This window comes from Argentina silus, assembly GCF_951799395.1.
Source record: "Argentina silus genome assembly, chromosome: 6".
Classification (NCBI taxonomy): Eukaryota; Metazoa; Chordata; class Actinopteri; order Argentiniformes; family Argentinidae; genus Argentina; species Argentina silus.
The window spans coordinates 17,690,936-17,708,844 of NC_139660.1; the positions used below are offsets into that span (position 1 = coordinate 17,690,936).

General features: G+C 50.5%; 1 protein-coding gene across 7 annotated transcripts in view; it reads left to right on the plus strand.

Annotated features, from left to right (window-relative positions):
* Positions 1–17,909, plus strand: part of mast2 (microtubule associated serine/threonine kinase 2) — a 115,950-nt gene that overhangs the window by 38,341 nt on the left and 59,700 nt on the right. For 2 of the 7 annotated variants that reach the window (XM_083672124.1, XM_083672125.1), the window contains exon 1: positions 7,516–9,469. The exons of the other annotated variants lie outside the window; for them this stretch is intronic. In XM_083672124.1, coding sequence (XP_083528250.1) covers positions 9,431–9,469 — 39 coding nt within the window. In that variant the 5' untranslated portion in view covers positions 7,516–9,430. Of the gene's footprint in view, positions 1–7,515; positions 9,470–17,909 lie in introns of those variants that run through there. 7 annotated transcript variants of the gene reach the window in all.

Consider the following 17,909-nt stretch of genomic DNA (forward strand, 5'->3'; position numbering starts at 1 on the left):
CACTGGACACCTGATAAACCCATTGGTTTCCTCTCTCTGCCACGGTTCATCTCCCACTGGTTTGTTTAGTTTCTCTAGCTAGGCTGTATCGCATAGTAGCGTTTCTAACATCACCGCCGCCTTTTAATGTTTGCATTACGTGTTTCGTACACGCAGTTTTATTTATCTCTGCTTGTCTAGGGAGGTTCAGCTAACATGCAGGTAACACTTCAGGAATTCTCTCTGCTTCCCTCTCCATGTTCCTCTCCCTCCTGCTGAGATTTGAATATTTCTTTGAGAACATCGGTTGGCAATCTTCATTGTGTGTGTTTACAGTGGTGTGTGTGTGTGTGTGTGTGTGTGTGTAATCCATCCGGGACTGGGTTGTGTTTGTGTCCTCATGGGAATGAAATGTACTCTGAGGACAGCCACAGCGGCGTCCTCGTTCCCCAACAACACTCTCAGCATGTTTCCACCTGGATAACATCACCTACTGGCATAACCTCAGAGCACGGACACACACACACACACACACACATGAACATACTGGACACAGACACACACACACACACACACACACACACACACACACACACACAGACACACACATGAACATACTGGACACAGACACAGACAGACTCTGATCGAACACACACTGAACTTTACCTAAGGTTCATCTGTTGGTCAACAACTGATTCTTATCTCACCCATTGGCCATTGAGAGCAGTTGTCTGCATGTTTCCTGTGTTAATGAGGCTTGGTGTGTAAAGCCTCTCTGGCAGGCTGGGCCAGGAGGAAGTGGTGGCGGCAGCGGCACTGACCCTCAGGGATTAACTCATTAACTCAAATTAACTCTTTCTCTCTCTCTCTCTCTCTCTCTCTTTTAGAACTCCTCCTTTAGTTGGTGTTCTCCCCCCCCCCCCCCCCCCCCCCCCCCCGCTGTACTGGGCATTAGCGTCTTAGGTATTTCTACTTTGTCTCATCGAGGAGAGAGAAGAACATGGCGGATACTTTACACTTGCACCAGGGATAAGGACGAGCGAGCGGTAGAGCGAGAGGAGGCTTGGCGTGGTGTGGGGGTGGGGGGGGACTGTCTACCCAGGGGGGTCGGGTGGGTGGAGGGGGGGTGGCTGTGTTATCTGCTGTCCCCTCTGATCTAATGTGACCTGCCATGTGTGACGGTGACGGTAACGAGGCCGAGAGGGGCTGTGACCACAGCGGCAGGAGGAGGACAGGAGACTGGCTGGCTGTCTGGTCGACGCCCGCAGCCTCGCTGGTGAGGAAGCCTGTGTTTGTTATCTGTACTGGCTCCAAACAAGGCACTGTTTGGGCCCAGGAAGGAAGGGGGAGAGAAAGACGTTATTTAAACACCCTTCCCTTCCAGCGGGTCATGTCCAACGGGCCTATTTGTTTAGGGACGATGGGGCCTTTGTGACTGTAGCGCTGTGTTTGTTTGTTGTTCTCGGTGCTGTATGCCTCCTGACAGAGCGGCTGGCTAGAGAGATTTTCACACAGGGAGAATGATCCTGGAGGGTTGGTGATTTACCATAGCTTGTGTTTTAGGTGTACGGAGCAGAGATGGTGGCCCTGCTCACAATCATTGTATTTTGTGAAATGGCGAAGGATTTCGCCATGTGCGAACATACGGCCTGGCATTACCAGAGGGAATGTACAGTACATGGAGGTGTGGCTAAATCACTTGTCCACTGTCCCGACACTACCAGCTGTATTGGCCATGGACAGTATTCAACTTCAGTTATGTAAGTTGTTGCCAATCCACATTATTAGCAGTTTAGGCATATGGAGTGGAGTAGAGCGCTATGGCTGGCTGTGCTAGGCTAGCACTGACTATCCTTGCACAGCCATAACACTGGTTAGCCTAGCACAGCCATAACACTGGTTAGCCTAGCACAGACATAACACTGGTTAGCCTAGCACAGACATAACACTGGTTAGCCTAGCACAGACATAACACTGGTTAGCCTAGCACAGACATAACACTGGCTAGCCTAGCACAGCCATAACACTGGCTAGCCTAGCACAGACATAACACTGGTTAGCCTAGCACAGACATAACACTGGCTAGCCTAGCACAGACATAACACTGGCTAGCCTAGCACAGACATAACACTGGCTAGCCTAGCACAGACATAACACTGGTTAGCCTAGCACAGACATAACACTGGTTATGGCTGTGCTAGGCTAACCAGTGATAAGAGCGCTAGCAGCCCAGTGAGGAGCAGTTGTATTAGAGACTCCAGGCTAAAGCCATCCCCAGACGGTGAACAAGCAATGAAGTTCAATTACAGCAGCAGAGCAAGAGACCAATCCTTTGGCCCCACACAGGGGGGATGTTCCCTCCGATAAGCCTCACGCTCTGCCAGTTCTGGAATGACCACAAAATGGGACAGGGATTTGGGATTGGGTACAGGGCCTCTGTCTCACACACACACGCTGCTTGTTCTAACTCTGTCACACTAAAGGAGCTTGCACACTGCCCATACAAACGCCAACAGTGCCCAACATTCTAAAGATGGCATACACACACACACACACTATTTAGTTCTCAACCATTCCATCTCTCTCCTCCTCCCTATGTAAAGCCTGTGAAGTCATACTCAGTGTTTTCTAATCTCTCTCCCCTGGTGATGGGGTTTGATGCTGCCTCTGCCAACCTCTCTGTGTTACAGAGCTCTCAGATCTGGTCTGGTCTGGTCTGGTCTGGTCTGATCTGGCTTTAGCATCATTTCAATAACCTCCTCCTCACTGAACCAAACTTGATGTGTGTGTCTGGAAAAGTATGGAATACAATATTGACAATTTCCAGAGCTACAATATTGACAATTTCCAGACCTGAATAAGTATGGAAAAGCAAAAAATAGCTATTGACATGGAGTCTGGAAAAGACCTCTGTGACTCCAGAATTATGCCATATTCCTACCAGACTGTAGCGTTGTATTCAATATTTTTCAAAAAAGTGTTGTGTTGCTGCGTAGCGTGGGCCTACTTTATGTCTGACAGAGGTCATGAAGCAGACACCCACTTATTTTTGACAGATGCGCCGAAACACAAACCCACTAATCAACGGAGCAGTCTGAAAATGTCTGAAAGTCTGGGAAAGTGGTGTGTGAAATGGAAAGTGTGTAGGAGTGCTGTGGACGTGTTGTGTCTGAGTCTGTGTCTGTGTCTGTGTCTGAGGCTGTGGCTGTGGCTGTGTCTATGTCTGTGGCTGTGGCTGTGGCTGTATTGTATGTGCAGTGCTCCGTTCCAGTGTGGAGGTCAGTCCCATTTGAAATTCCTGCCACTTGAGTTGGGTATAGAATGTCTTCACACAGAAGTACAATTCAGTTTCTGAGTTTGCTGGAATTGAGAAGGACCTGACCCCGACTGTGTTTAACGGTCCAGTATGTACTGCCAGGGGGTGTTCTTGGGGGGGGGGGGGGGGGGGGGACGACGACGACGACGACTCTTTGGCCTCTTTGGCCTCTTTCGATTTTCACCTTTCTGTCTCTGGTGGCTGCCTCTTCGCGTCGCGCCCGCATGCATAAACACAACAGAGGATGTCAGTCGCGGGACGTCCGTATGGGGAGTTTATATTATTATTAGAGGAGGATGTTGTCGCCCTGCTCCTTATGCTGCCCAGACACTCAGACAGGAGTTGTCTTCATCTGACAATAGTGAACAAAACCAGAGAGACAATAAGAATGAAATTTGGTTCCCAAGGCCTGTGTGTGCGTCTCTCTGTCTGTCTCTCTGTCTGTCTGTCTGTCTGTCTGTCTGTCTGTCTGTGTGTGTGTGTGTGTGTGTGTGTGTGTCGATATGCATGAGTGTGTTAAGTGCTTTCTGCGCCATAAGTTTCTTTGATATGTTTAATTTAATATTTACACCCCCATCTACTCAGAAGACTTCAAGGCGCTTTATTAGCATTTGAAAAAGTCAGACTCTCAAAATGTTTTCATCATTAATTTATAGCTTCGCTCCCTCCATCCTAAGATTCAGAAAACACACACACGTACACACACACGCACACACACACACACACACAAGCGCACATACACGGTAGTCAGCACAATATAGACACAGCTTCAGGTGTCTATTCTCTGTGGTGTCAGAGGGAATGTGCTTTGAATTTAGAGAGATGCTCCTCGCTCTGCAATTTACTTTTCTGTCACACACACACACACACGCACACACCTCCTGAGGGTAAATGTTTTTTTCATGTCGCTTCAGTCGTCAATGTATAACACGCGTTGGTGAGGTGGCATCTATTCCTGCCACCAGTGTTGTGCTGCAGCAGCTCATTAGCCCGTCTCCTTGTCCCTGTGAGACACCGCCACGGCATCCTACATCACCCCGCCATGTCAGCCTGGCTCCTGAGTCCTTACACAACAACTCCTGATGTATTTGGGGAAGTGTCTTTTGGTGGGCATGTCACATATCACTTGGGGTTAGTTGATGTGTTTGTTTTCACACTGTGTGTGTGTGTGCTTTCATTTGTGCTGTGTTTATCTACGTGTTTGGGCATGGGATTGTTCCTTTGTCTCTGTGTTTGGTGAGTCTTTGTATTGTCTGAGAACACACACACACACACACACACACACACACACACACAGACAGACTATATTATTAATCTCCCCTTCCAGCTGGACTAATGGCTAGCTGGAGACACAGGAGTCTGCTGGCCAGGGGACTCACCACAGACGCACTCGTTTAGCTGATGAATTAAGCGGCACAAGTTAATTCATTAACCACTAATGACTATAGTCTAGCTTAGCCCAAGAGTCTGTGTGTGTGTGTGTGTGTGTGTGTGTGTGTATACAGTAGGTGCATACAGGGAGTGTGGACACAGTAAATCCTCCCTAGTTAAGTGGCCTGACTAAAGAGCGCCATAAAATGTTTACAACCCTCCCCCCCTCCGCCCCCCAGAAGGGAGGGAGGGAGGGGGAGGGGGGGTCGTGATGTTCGCACACACTAACAGGAATGCTGATGGAATCCTGCTCTGGAGTAGGGAGGAGATAACGGAGCCTGTTATAAATGTCTGCCTCCGTCTGACCAGTGGAAAATGTTATGCATGGCTGTGGAGTGAGTTCAGGCCCCTTGTGTATCTGTCCTATGACCTTTGACCCTCAGGCTATGGTGAAGTAAATCACAGCGTTGGCTGACTCTCCGGTACGTCACCCAGAGAGCTGAGCCAGGCAGGGGTTTGGGAGGGGGGGGGAGGGAGGGAGGGGGTTAAGAACGGAGTCAAGGAGACATGTGTTACTTTGTCTTATGATGACTGTTGGATAGATGATTCACTTACTTAAACAAACGTATTTGTTGTAAGTCGCTTTGGATAAAGGCGTCTGCTAAATGCCATGAATGTAAATGTAAACATGTTGATCTGATAATATACTGCTGAGTATTAAGGATTGACCTTCTCTGCGTCCTGCGGTATCTGAGACCTAGATGGAGTCACGAGCCTGTGGAGCCAGGCCCCTCTTGAGCCTCTGTCTGCTGTAAGGGGAGTGGATTGTTCTGAGCCATGAAGCCTTGCTTCACCACTCCCAACTCCCTGCCTTTCAACTTATCCCCTCCTTTCCTATTCTGGACAGCATGGGTCCGTGTGTTGGGGTGATCGGGTGAACTTGTCAGCCAGACACAGCTGCGGTGTGTCCTAAAGCTTGTACCCTCTCCGGCCGTCAGGAGGGAGAAAATGCTGCCCTCGTCAGAAACCTCCCGTCATCGAGGCCGATGACAAGCACTTCAATTAACCTCAGCGCTTACGGGACACGTATAAAACAGAGTAGGACATGCTTTCTCATTAATTAACTCTCTGCTGAAGCACCGCACAAACACACACTCTTCTCCACCCCCCCCTTTCTCTCTCTCTCTCTCTCTCTCTATCTCTCTCTCTCTCTCTCTCTCTCTCTCTCGCTTGCTCACTCTTCTTCCCACTCACGTTACCGTGTGTTATTTCACACAGAAGTCAGTCAGCTCGGAGCGTCTCTTGACTTCAACATTCTTGCATCCTCAGCTCCCTTCTGGCCTTTGCCCTCTGCACAGACTAGAGGCCTCATTAAGAGAGTTCCCCGGAGGAGGAGGGAGGCGGGTGGGCTGGAAGGCTAGTCTAGAACTTCTTCTAGCACCTCGGCATCCATTGTTTTTCGAGGTTCAGTACTGGGTCTTGTATTGCTCCATTGAAAGCAGATGTTCAGCAAGGTAGTCCTCTCCACGCCTCTAAATATACATCCATTCCTCCACCGCTTCCGCTGTGCTTCTCTCAGTGAGTCACCGTTGATTGCTCTGCCCCTTCGTTAACCGAGAGCGTGGGAGGGTTGAGCTCTCTCTTTCTGTCTCTCTCTCTCTCTCTCTCTCTCTCTCTCTCTCTCTATTTTGTACCTTTTCTCCTTCCTTTGTGTCTTTCTCTCTCCTCTCTTTCTTGCTCTTTTCTCAGCATCTCTCTCTTCTACTCTTTTCCTGTCTCTCTCTCCCTCGGTCTCTGCCCATCACAGCGTTCACACTGGTTTATACGAAGCTTGGGTTTTCAGCATGTGTAGGCTGTCAAGAGTTAATCCCCTGTCCTCCTTCTCTTCCCTCTTTCCCCGACACCTCTCTTGTTCCCCCTCTCCCTTACTCCCAAACTCCCCATCTCTCCCCCCTTGGTGGTGTCAATAGAAATGTCTGTACTTGTTTTTGTAGAATAGAATGATGAACAGAAGGACATATGAATGGTGTGTATTGCTCCGTGAAAAGAAAGATGTTCTTTGTTTGATGGATAATCAAGGGAGTTAAAGGAGAGGGATAAAAAGGGAAAAAAAGGGGAGTTTGGAGCCTTGGAGGAGAAACAGTAGCTTTTAACGACACGGTGGAGACTGACTTTGTTCAAATATTGTTGTTGAATAATTAATCAGCCAAGCCTCGGATCAGTGCACTCATGATTAATTCATCGTAACGCAATAAGAAGGCATTGGACCACACATTAGTGTTATTGTGTGTGTGTGTGTGTGTGTGTGTGTGTGTGTGTGTGTGTGTAAATGCACCCCCTTGTTTTGATGAGAGAAGCAGGGCTGTAGCGATAGAGTGAGAAGGACAGAGAGCGAGAGGCGGAGCATCTCTCCACCCTCCATTCATTTTATGTAAATGCATGGCTGCCTGCTCGCGTGCGATTGGCCAGCTCTCTGAACAGCTCTTCTGACGACTGAGAGAAAGAGGGAGAGAGAGAGACAGGGAGAACGAGTGAGAGAGCGCTCCCACATGCTAGAAGAACAGGGGAGGTGCTGTAGCATGTGAGCATACTGACACACAGGGAAAAACGGAGAGAGAGAGGGGGAAGACACCAGAGAAAAGCCGTCTGTGTTTTGCAGACCCTGTTGAAGAAGCTAAGCCCACTAATCTGGCTTGTGCACCTGCTCTGGAAGAGACCAGTCCCTGGGTGAACGTTGGCACCCCCCTGAGCCAGGAGGAGGGGAGGGGAGAGGAGGGGAGAGGAGGGGAGAGACACCAGAGAGGAGCAGCGTTAAAGTGAAGGACCTCATTCACAGCATCACCACAGACACATCTGTCTCCTCCTTAAGGACGGGATAAGTCCCAGACTGACTGACCTCCTCCCCTCTATCAGTCCCAGCTGGGCTGGATCCCGTGCTCCCATTATTCAGAGAGCTGGACTTGCACTCCACCGGACAGGAGAGGGGCACATAGAGTGAAGATATAGGGGGAAGATGAAGAGATGAGTGCCTTTTTCTGACAGGCCATCCATTCCGAGCCAGCGGATCAGTCTGCTGCAGCCTACTCCCGCTCTTGCTCTGAGGGAATAGCCTCGGCTGATCTGAGAGGGAGCTGCTCTTTAGCTTTGACTGTTGCCAGTGGGCTGCTGCTGCTGCTGCTAGTTCACACACTTCTCTCTCTCTCTCACACACACACACACACTCTCTCTGTCTCTCTCTCGCTGTGCCTTAGCTTGCTCCAAGCGTGGGCAGTGTGTGTGTGTGTTATTGTTTTTTTTCTCTGGATTTTTCCTTGTTTTTGTCTTGGCCAGTTCGAGTGGAAAATACATAACAGAGTGAGAGAGCCACATTGCCTCTGGTTACCTAGGGGGACAAACACACACGCACTTTGTGAGAAGAAACACTTAAAAGCAGAAAGCACTTTGTTCTTCTGCGTTTTTTTGTTTGAGGGCGGGTTGAAGCCGTGTGTGTATGTTTGTACAAGGGCTTTGTAGATCCTGTGTGTGTGTGTGTGTGTGTGTGAACGAGCGAAGCTGTGTACAGTCCGGGTCTAATTAAGCAGGGCTGTAACGAGGCGGGCGCCCCTCCATCCACCCTCCACCCCCCTGAGGGCCCATTGTCATCATTAATGTCTCTCCCAAACTGCCCATGAATAATGGAGAGACCGGAGCTTCCATAGAAACAGTGCCTGTAGGGGAACAGACGGAGGGAAGAGAGAGAGAACAACACAGAGAGAGAGAGAAAGGAGGATAAGAAATATATAGAAAACTGTACACTCTTGCCGCCACTCATCGCAGGCTCATTGGATGACGGGAGCGGGAGAGGGAGAGAGAGAGAGAGAGGAAGGGAAGGAGGGGTGTGCCCTGCACTGAACAGATGAATGGGAGAGGAGCTGAGAGGGGCTGAGCTCAGGGACACAACACGTGTTCCACGGACAGAAAGAGAGAAAGAGAGGGGGGGGAGAGAGAGAGAGAGAGAGAGAGCTAGCTAACGGACGAGAGCTCTCATTCCTCTCTCAGTTTGCTCTCTGTACAGTATCCAACCTGCACCGGCCTCTTACAGGCACCAGGAGAGGCAGAGCGAGAGGAAAGAAGAGGAGGACCGGGCCTTGGCCAAAGCCACGGATAGATGAACAACGCGCCGTCTGTTTGCTGAACTTTCTATCTTTTGTGAGGAGTCAGTGAGTTGGAGTGGCAGCTCTCTGAGGAATGCGGTGTGGCCTCAGCAGGAGGAACACACAACGGCCGCTGAGACTTTCACACCGAGGAGGGATCTCTGGAAGTACACAAACCACTACTTGAAAGGGACACGCTTTTTTTTTTTGGGTGCGCCACTAGAAGTTCAAGGGCGGGGGGACTGTTTAGCGTGTCGCGCTCGACCCCGACAACCGCACAACGATCAAGGCATGAGGCTAGCAGATGGTCTGAAAGAGAGGAGAGCTCTTATTGGCCTCTACCGACGGTGACACGTCAGTCTCAGAGGCATGGACGTGTGCTGAATACCGATGGACAAGAGGAGGGAGGAAACTATGAGGTAACTCACCCTCACTGGTCCAACCCTCCCCCTCCCCCCCCACCCCTCCGACAAGTGCCTGCTCTCCTGTGCCCCGATCCCGGCGCAGAGGACCCTTCTCTCTACCTGTACCCCCCCACCCCCCCAACTTCCTGAGGGAGGGCTGTATCTGTACCCCTGAAGAGGGTCAACCTGTCAGGAGACGGCGCGCTGCTCTCTGAGCCAACAGTACCATGGATGACTCCAGTATTCTGAGACGCAGGGGCCTGCAGGTAAGCGGTGATCACCTCTGCCCCACGCCCCTCACATCACACTCATGAAAACTATGGATTTATACGGTACACTGCAGGCCTAGTGCTTCTCAATGTGCTCAGATAGGAGGTTGTGAGTAAGGAACTGTTCCCATCAAGTCTCCGTGGATGTGTGTGTCTATCTTTTTGTTAGCCTTTGTCTGACTGTCTTTACAGAGGGTTTGTACGAGGATAATGGTGTTTTGAGTGTGTTTGTGTTCTGAATGTATGAATGGGCATCCTTTACCATATGTTCCCCTCTCAACACCACTCCGATGGTGTAACTGTGCTCCATCAACCCAGTGACGCGCACACACACACACACACACACACACACACACACACACACACACACACTCTCTGAGCTTCCTGGCAATGTTAGTAGTGATCCTCTCCAGTGAGATCAGCAGGCCTGCCTGGTTGTGGCATACAGAGCACAGCACAGGCCCTGAGTGGTGCGTCAGCATATTCCCCCTAAATCTAACACAGCAAAAACCCCAGAGAGGAGCTTTACTGTGGATCAGGGGTGAATTAGGCCAGGGTAACTCTCTCTCTCTCTCTCTCTCTCTCTCTGGGCACTCAGTCCAATGAACGCCACCACCAGCTCAATGCATTTACACGGTACAGATTGTGTGCATTCTGATCCAGGTCTGGTGATATGTTAGACTAATCTAGAAGGATATAAGGATCTTCCTAGGGCTAGTTGGAATTGGGCGCATGGCGGGGATAGTACTGACCTGGAAGCCCTAGTTTTTTTGGTTCTAACTGTGTGTTATTTTAATTGATTTTCCCTTAACGTTGAACAGTATAGGAGTAATTCAGATAGGCCATGGTCATGACATGTCCCGTGAAGCACAGACGTGTTTTGGATACATTTGATGTTTACGTTTTCTGTTTCTGCTTTATGCTGACGGTGTGACAGAGTGAGGGAGTCAGAGGGAGTCAGAGTGGAGGCTGAGGGAGTCAGAGTGGAGGCTGACCCCAGCTGAAGGGCCGTGTCAGGCCTGCTCTAGTGTGACCCTCTCTGCCCTGCCGTGACAGGAAGACCCCTCTCAGAGCCTGGCTCTGTCTGCATCAGCAGCTGTCCAACTGAACTTAAGTCATACTCTCTGCCCTTTAGTGAGACACACACACACACACACGCGCGCGCGCACACACACACCCTGTATAGTCCTCCTATCTCCCCCCCCAGTGCTTTTCTCAGCCCGTCCAACACAGCGGTGGTTGTGTAACTGTATCTAACCCATACTGCTGGAATAGCTCCCGGCTGTTGACAACAAAACCGATGATGCATGTGTGAACATGTCTCTACAAAAATATGCACCGTACGTGTGACAGGACATGGTGGTGTGGCAACAGCGGTGTTGGGTTACCTGTTTGGTGGCATTCCTGTCTGACTGATTGTCATTTAAAGCAGGAATCCCTCGTCGAGATCGGACTGTCCCTCCACACAGGCTTGTGAAAACAGGCTGATATTGGAGAGGGCGCGTTGCGTCATCGGCCCGGGCCGCCCCTGAGGTTTCACTGAGAAACCCAAAACTCTCCCAAGGTTGGATTTGAGGAGATGGGTTTTAAGATCCCTTTTGTTATGGGTTGGGAATATGTGCCTCGGGTTCAGATTTTATAAGTTGGATTTTGTCTTTTTGGTTGTTTTGAGGGTTGTGACTGACACGGTGTATAATCGATGTGAGTTACGGCCAGCCTTTGTGCAGGCAGGCAGGCAGGCAGGCAGACCGGGCTGTGGGATAAAGCAGTGCTGAGCTGGGCTGCGTGTGTGTTGTGTCTGGCCAAAGGGCTGTGTGTGCTGGGGGCATTTGTTTCTGTCGTCTAAATCCTTCTGGGTGGCTGCATGCCCACGGGGCACCAAACTGTCAACTCTCTCAGCCTCCAGGAAGCACACTCAGTAGACCCCTAGTGCTGCCCACCACCACCTAGCAACACCCACACACACATATAGAAACACACACACACACACACACACACCCTCTAGGCTAGACTGCACTGTAACAAAGAGAGGACGCGTCGCTTGTCCTTTTTATTGTGAACTGTGTCCTTCAAGACCACCTCAGGTCATATACAGACATGCTGGCCTTTGTTGCGGCCAGTATATGGAGCAGGGGGTCAAAGGTGAAATAGATAGATGATCCTATCATAGGGGCTTAGGTGTGACTGTAATGCTCCGGAGTGGGGACTGAGCGGTGAGTCATTCGGGCTGAGCGACTAATATGTCTGTGGTGTGAGACGCATCAGCTGATAATACTTCAGGTGCTAGTGTTCATGGGGGAGGTTAAAGTACTAGGGAAGGGGGGGGGGGGGGGGTTTAACTCGCTCTAATACCTCTGAGTGCTCCCTAGGGGGAAGGCCACTGCCCTGCACCCCTCTCAGTGGTAGAGCCCTCTACAGCTGCTCCTGAAAGCCATGTACTGTATATATTTGAGGATAAGACACTTGGTTCTCCTGTGTTGATGGGCTCATTGTCATAGACACTTATTCACCGTTACCGCAGTAGAGGGGTCTCCAACCCCAGTCCTCAGGGGCCGCAGGGCTGTCTGTTTCTTTTGGTGTTCTTATCAGATAGTCTGAACTCACTGCCTGGCTATGGAGCCTTCTCACCCACGTGCAGATTTGAAAAAGTCATGATTGTAAACCACCCGACACCTCAGTCGACCTCCCCAGTGATTAGTAATCCATGGTAATTGGAGGAATCTGCCCCACTGGCTCTGACCCTTCTTAACCTGCCCACCCAGCCTCCCTGCTGGCCGTCTCACCCCAGCGCTCCTGTCCAGCACTGTGTAGAGTCTGCTGACCAAATTTTCCCTCCTCCACCCTTTTGGACCGTGACCGTGTCTCTCTCCCGCTCTCCGGTCGGACCATGCCAGCCAGTCTCGTGGGCCAGGCGAGGATTAGACCACCGATTCAGTCTCAGAGGCTGGGGATTGTGCACAAACAAAAGCCTGTCTGTCTGTCTGTCTGTCTGTGTGTGTGTGTGCGTGTGTGTGAGAGAGAGAGAGAGCCAGCATCTGGATCAACGCCCTGTGCTTTGCTGACATAGTCTGTCTGTATGTCTGCTGCCAACACTGACACACACACACTCTCTCTCTCTCTCTCTCTCTCTCTCAGGTGTCAGTACACATCTGCTCACATTACTTTCCCTTCCAAATGGCTATTATGTGTGTTCCTTAATGGTCCCACTGCCATACTTTGCTGTCTTAATGGCTCTGGCTGACGTCAAGGTACTAGACATTTGCTTTTCACACAATAGTGGAGTTATGCAGGGCAGGAAAAATGACACTATTTTCTCCCACTAAATATCTTTTGGTTTATTTAGAGGTTATTTCTCCATAAACAAGATCTGGGTGTGGAGCCTTTTGTTGAGAGAAGCACACAGACGTTACAGAGGAGTTCAGTATCAGATCCCCTGTCTGCTCCACGTCCGGGAGAAGGGATCTAGGGTAGCCATGATGGCAGAGAGGGGTCCAGTATCACGCAGCCTTTGTTTCCTCAGTGAGATGGTTAGCACCATCTTCTCCACTCCTTTGTCTAGACAGACTAACAGACAGAGAGGGAGACAGAGAGGGAGACAGAGAGGGAGACAGAGAGGGAGACAGAGAGAGAGACAGAGAGAGAGACAGAGAGGGAGACAGAGAGAGAGAGACAGAGAAAAAGAGGGGTTGAGAGAGAGAGAGAGAGAGAAGGTTTCAGAGAGTGTGAGTGTGGGAGCTCAGGTGCAGAGAGAGATGAGGGGGAGAGGGGGAGAAGGAATGAGAAGGGAGAGGGGCCGGGGATGAGGAGCGGAGCAGAGCAGAGCAGAGCAGAGCCACAGGGCATATCTAGATTCCCCACCTCTCTGATGGGCTGCTGCTGCTGCATGCCTGCCAGGCCAAGCTGGTAAATGCTTCTCCTGCTTCACTGGCTTTGTAGACGAGGGCACTGGTGGGAGGAGGAGAGGTGTGTGTGTGTGGGGGGGTGGAGGATAGGGGGAAGATTGTACCTGCAGGGTGAAGAGAGAGAATCAGAAGAGTGAGAGAAAGGAGGGGTGAGGTAGAGGGGGGGGGGGGGGGGGGGATTATACAGTACTAGAAAGAGGTTAGAGGGTGGTTATTTTGGTGTGTGTGATCACTGACTGAAGCACTTTAGCCACCTATAATGACTGTTTCTACCAGGCTTTTAGTCATGCTCCATTGCTAGTTATTAACCAGGCTGCTGTTTAAACAGTGACCCACAACATGTTAGACCAGACTCAGGGCTCCTGGATGGTAAACATTGACTCAGACACACACTCACACTCACTCACTCACACACACACACACACACACACACAGTGAATAGCTAACGAGCATAACATAACCAAGCCCACACCTCTCTCTCATCCCAAAGGCAGGCAGCGTCCTGTAGACTCTCACCGTCTCCCCACTAGAACTTAATGATTCATAGAAATCATCCAGAGTATGTATCGAGGCCATATCGAACTGATGCTCGTATTAGTGTGTGTGTGTGGATGCGTGCGTGTGTGTTGTCCTCTACCCTCATAGAGGATCCGTAATAGGGCCCTCCAGGCACGGCGCCTCTCAGGATGATGGAGTGATTTACTGTAGTCTTCCTCCAGCCACGGCCGACCAGCGCAGAATCTCTCAGCCCCGGAAATATTGATCACCCCGAGGTGCCGGACCTGAAAAACGAAATGTTACTTTCCCTGGTTGGTTTCCTCCCCCCCCCCGCCCGTACTGTAGGAGCTCGCCTGGCTCGGGGGGTTATCTTGTCTTCAGTCTGGCAGCCAAACAATGGCAAAGCAAAACGGGTGGAATTCATGGAGGAGGTTGTAATAAGGGGCGGAACGGGAGGAGGGGATAGAAGGAAACCAAATAAGAGCCCTCCTCCCATAAAACCCAAAACAACTAATCTCCCTTTCTGCGGAGGAGGATTAGGAGTTATTAAAACGTGTCGGGTTGCCGGGAGCGGGTGCGCTGTTCCTGCCGGTGTGTGTGTGTGTGTGTGTGTGTGTCTGTGAGAGAGAGAGAGCATGGCGTGTCCGCCGGTGCTTCAGCCGGTCGGCGAGGGCTCGGAGGTCAGGGACACGAGGCCGCTGGGCGCCAGGCGGGCGGTCAGCTGGTACGGCATCAGGCTGTGTATCCTGAAGGAGGCCACGAACTGCGCTCTAGAGGCCGGCCAGGTAAGACCACCGCCAAAAGACCGCCAGGGTGAAACCAACCGCCCTGTCAAAACTGTCTGATGTTGCCAGGGGAAACACAGTGGGACAGCCCAGCACAGTGTGTGTGTGTGTGTGTGTGTATATATATGTGTGTGTGTGTGTGTGTGTGTGTGTTTCTGCAGTTCCGGTTCTGGTTACAGTTACTCATGTCTGAGTGTCGTAGCGTTGTGTCCTACTGTGTCGGCTCGCTCACTTTGTTTCTCTTCCCGGTTCCCTCAAAGCTTCTCTTACAAATCCCCCCACTTTTATTTACTCTCTACTGTTCCTCCCTCATTTCTCCACCTCTCTCTCTCTCTCTCTCTGACCCTGTAAAACCCTATTGCCTGGGTCTTGATTAATCTCGCCACTCTCTTTCTCTCTCTCTCTCTCTCTCTCTCTCTGACACCCTGTACAACCTGATTTCGTGGGTCTGCTATCTCTCCAGGGGAAATCGATAGTCACAACTATTGAGTGGTCAAAGAACTTGTGAGCAAACCACCACAGCAAAGCAGCTGCTGCTGATCAAGAGGCTACTGTACCAGAGCTAGCCTGGTTCTGTCTTGTCAGCACTATCTGATATCTGATGCTAGGCTACAGTCTCACACAGACACACACACACACACACACACACACACACACACTCACAGACAGTAGCTAACTCCCATAACATAACCAAGCCCCCCCCCCCCCCCCCACACACACACACACACATTTGGGTACAGCCATACTAGACACTATCTGATACTAGGCTACAGCCATACTAGACTCACCCTGCTATTAGAGAGACCGGCTCTTCCTAGATAGATCTTCCCTTCACCTATCCCTAACCCCGGCAGGTGGAAGGTTAGTTGGCTTGGCTTAACCACTTGATTTATTTCCATTGCAGAGGGCAGGCAATAATGTTCCAGATCCTAGAGCTCTATGATGACATTTTGGCATCAAGTTATGTTCCCCCGTAGTCCTTGCCCTCTTTAGCACTGAATATCTGTAGAATATCTACAGATCTCTCTTTCTTTCTCTCTCTCTCTCTTTCTTTCTCTCTCTCTCTCTCCCTCCCTCCCCCTCTCCACCTCAGTGTGAACTCTCAAGACCTTCCCTGCATGGCTCCACAACCCTGCTCTGTTCCCCTCTCCCCTCCCTCTCTCAACTCAGCATGCCAGGGCATCCCTCCCTCCTTTTCTTCCTTCACTCCCTCTCTCTCTCTCTCTCTCTCTCTCTCTGGCTGATGAAAGCAGAAGCCCTGCGGGTGGAAGAACTGCTCCTAACCTGCTGTTTGCTGTCACTGAGGGAGGGAGGGAGAGACGGAGGGAGGGAGGGAGCAGTTGAGACAGACAGGTACAGTGCCTTTGGAAAGTATTCAGACCCCTTCACTTTTTCCACATTTTAAAATGGATTAAATTAAAAGAGTTTGCCATTAAATCCACACGCAATAACCCAGAATGACAAAGCGAAAACAAATTTTTAGAAATGTCAGTAAATGTATTAAAATTGAAATAAAGAAATAACTCATCTACATAAGCATTCAGACCCTTTGCTATGACACTTTCACATCCGAGCAGGACGGCATTAGGGTCTCAAAAAGCGTGTTTTCACTTTATCATTCTGCGGTATTGCGTGTGGATTGATGGCAAATTCTTTTAATTTAATCCATTTTAAATTGAGTCTACAACACAACAAAATGTGGAAAAAGTGACGGGGTCTGAATACTTTCCGAAGGCACTGAATCTGTTTGACTCACCATCGCCCCTGGTTACCTCAGAGAGGGCGAGAGAGAGATTTCCATAGAAACTTGTGTCTGTCTCCTACTATTCATGGGTGACTGCTACAGTAGAACAGCACTCTGGTGTGTTATTGGTGTTTGATGGAAGAGCACTTTTCCAGCCAGATGAGTCCAGACGACGGCCCCTGTAGGGGAGGTGTCCATCAGTCCAACGCCTCCTCTCATATCATGCTCTGAGGGCTGGCTTTTGTTCTCTGGTGTCAGCTCGTTGGCCCCTGGACAGACAACTGAGGCTGCTTTTGATCCTGTTTCTGAGAGCGTAGGATTGTGCTGTAGCTGTTGCGCACGCACGCACGCACACACACACACACACACACACACACACAGTGCAGCTCTAGGTTTAACGGTAACCCAGTTATGAGTCGTCATCGTCAGACCCTGCAGTTAGACTCAGATGGTGTCCCACCGTAACCCTGAGTGACGGCTCCCTCTTCACCCCGTGGGAAGGTTAGAGGGACAGATGACTATGACTGTGGGGACCATCTTCCCTCCTGTAACCTCGCCAATTTTCTTTTTTCTTTTTTTTAAAGTTTGTTTTGCCCCAAACTTATCTGTTTTGGAATGCAGTGTGAATCTGGTGATTACCCATGGCGCATCGCGTCACCTCAACAGCTGTCTGCCCCATTCGTCCCGGGGATAGGAGGAGCAGCCGGTGGATGTTATTCAGCAGCTGATGCTGGAATGGCATGGGGTTGATGCCCTGGGAGTGGGCAGGGGGCATGTTCAGACTGAAATAAGTCTGATAAATATGTCCTCCTTTGCGGGTGTGCGTGATTGAAGATGCCACACATTTCATCATTACTGGATGGACTGTCAGTCAGCAACCCTGTCTGGCTGGCTGGCTGGCTGGCTGTCTGTCTGTCTGTCTTGTCTGTCTGTGTGTGTGTGTGTGTGTGTGTGTGGGGGTGTGTGTGTGTGTGTGTGTGTGGTCTGTCTGTCTGTGTGTGTGAGACAGAGAATGGCGGTGGAAGTTGACAGGATCAAAGAGGGAGAGAGGAGGTGTCATAACGCTGAGGGGGGGAGTCTGACCAGGACTCTGTTCTGCCCTGGACCGTCACTCCTCTGTTCCTGCTGACAGCACACCACAGCCCTGACTCAGAATAGCCCCGTCCTCCTACCAGTCCCTGATAGCGCTGACATCTGGCCTGCATGCACACTTGTAGGTCAGTGAGTCAACATGGAACGACAGGCAGAAAGACAGAACGACAGGCAGAAAGACAGAACGACAGGCAGAAAGACAGAACGACAGGCAGAAAGACAGAACGACAGGCAGACATTGTGAAAAGGAGTGTTGGAGGGGCAGAGAGAGAAGGAAGCTTTGAGCACTGCTAAGTTGGTTGGTTAGGTAGTTAGTTAGTTAACTGGTTAGTTGGTTAGGTAGTTAGTTGGTTAGCTGGTTAGTTGGTTGGTTGGTTGGTTGGTTGGTAAGTTACTCAACTCTCAACCCTCACCCC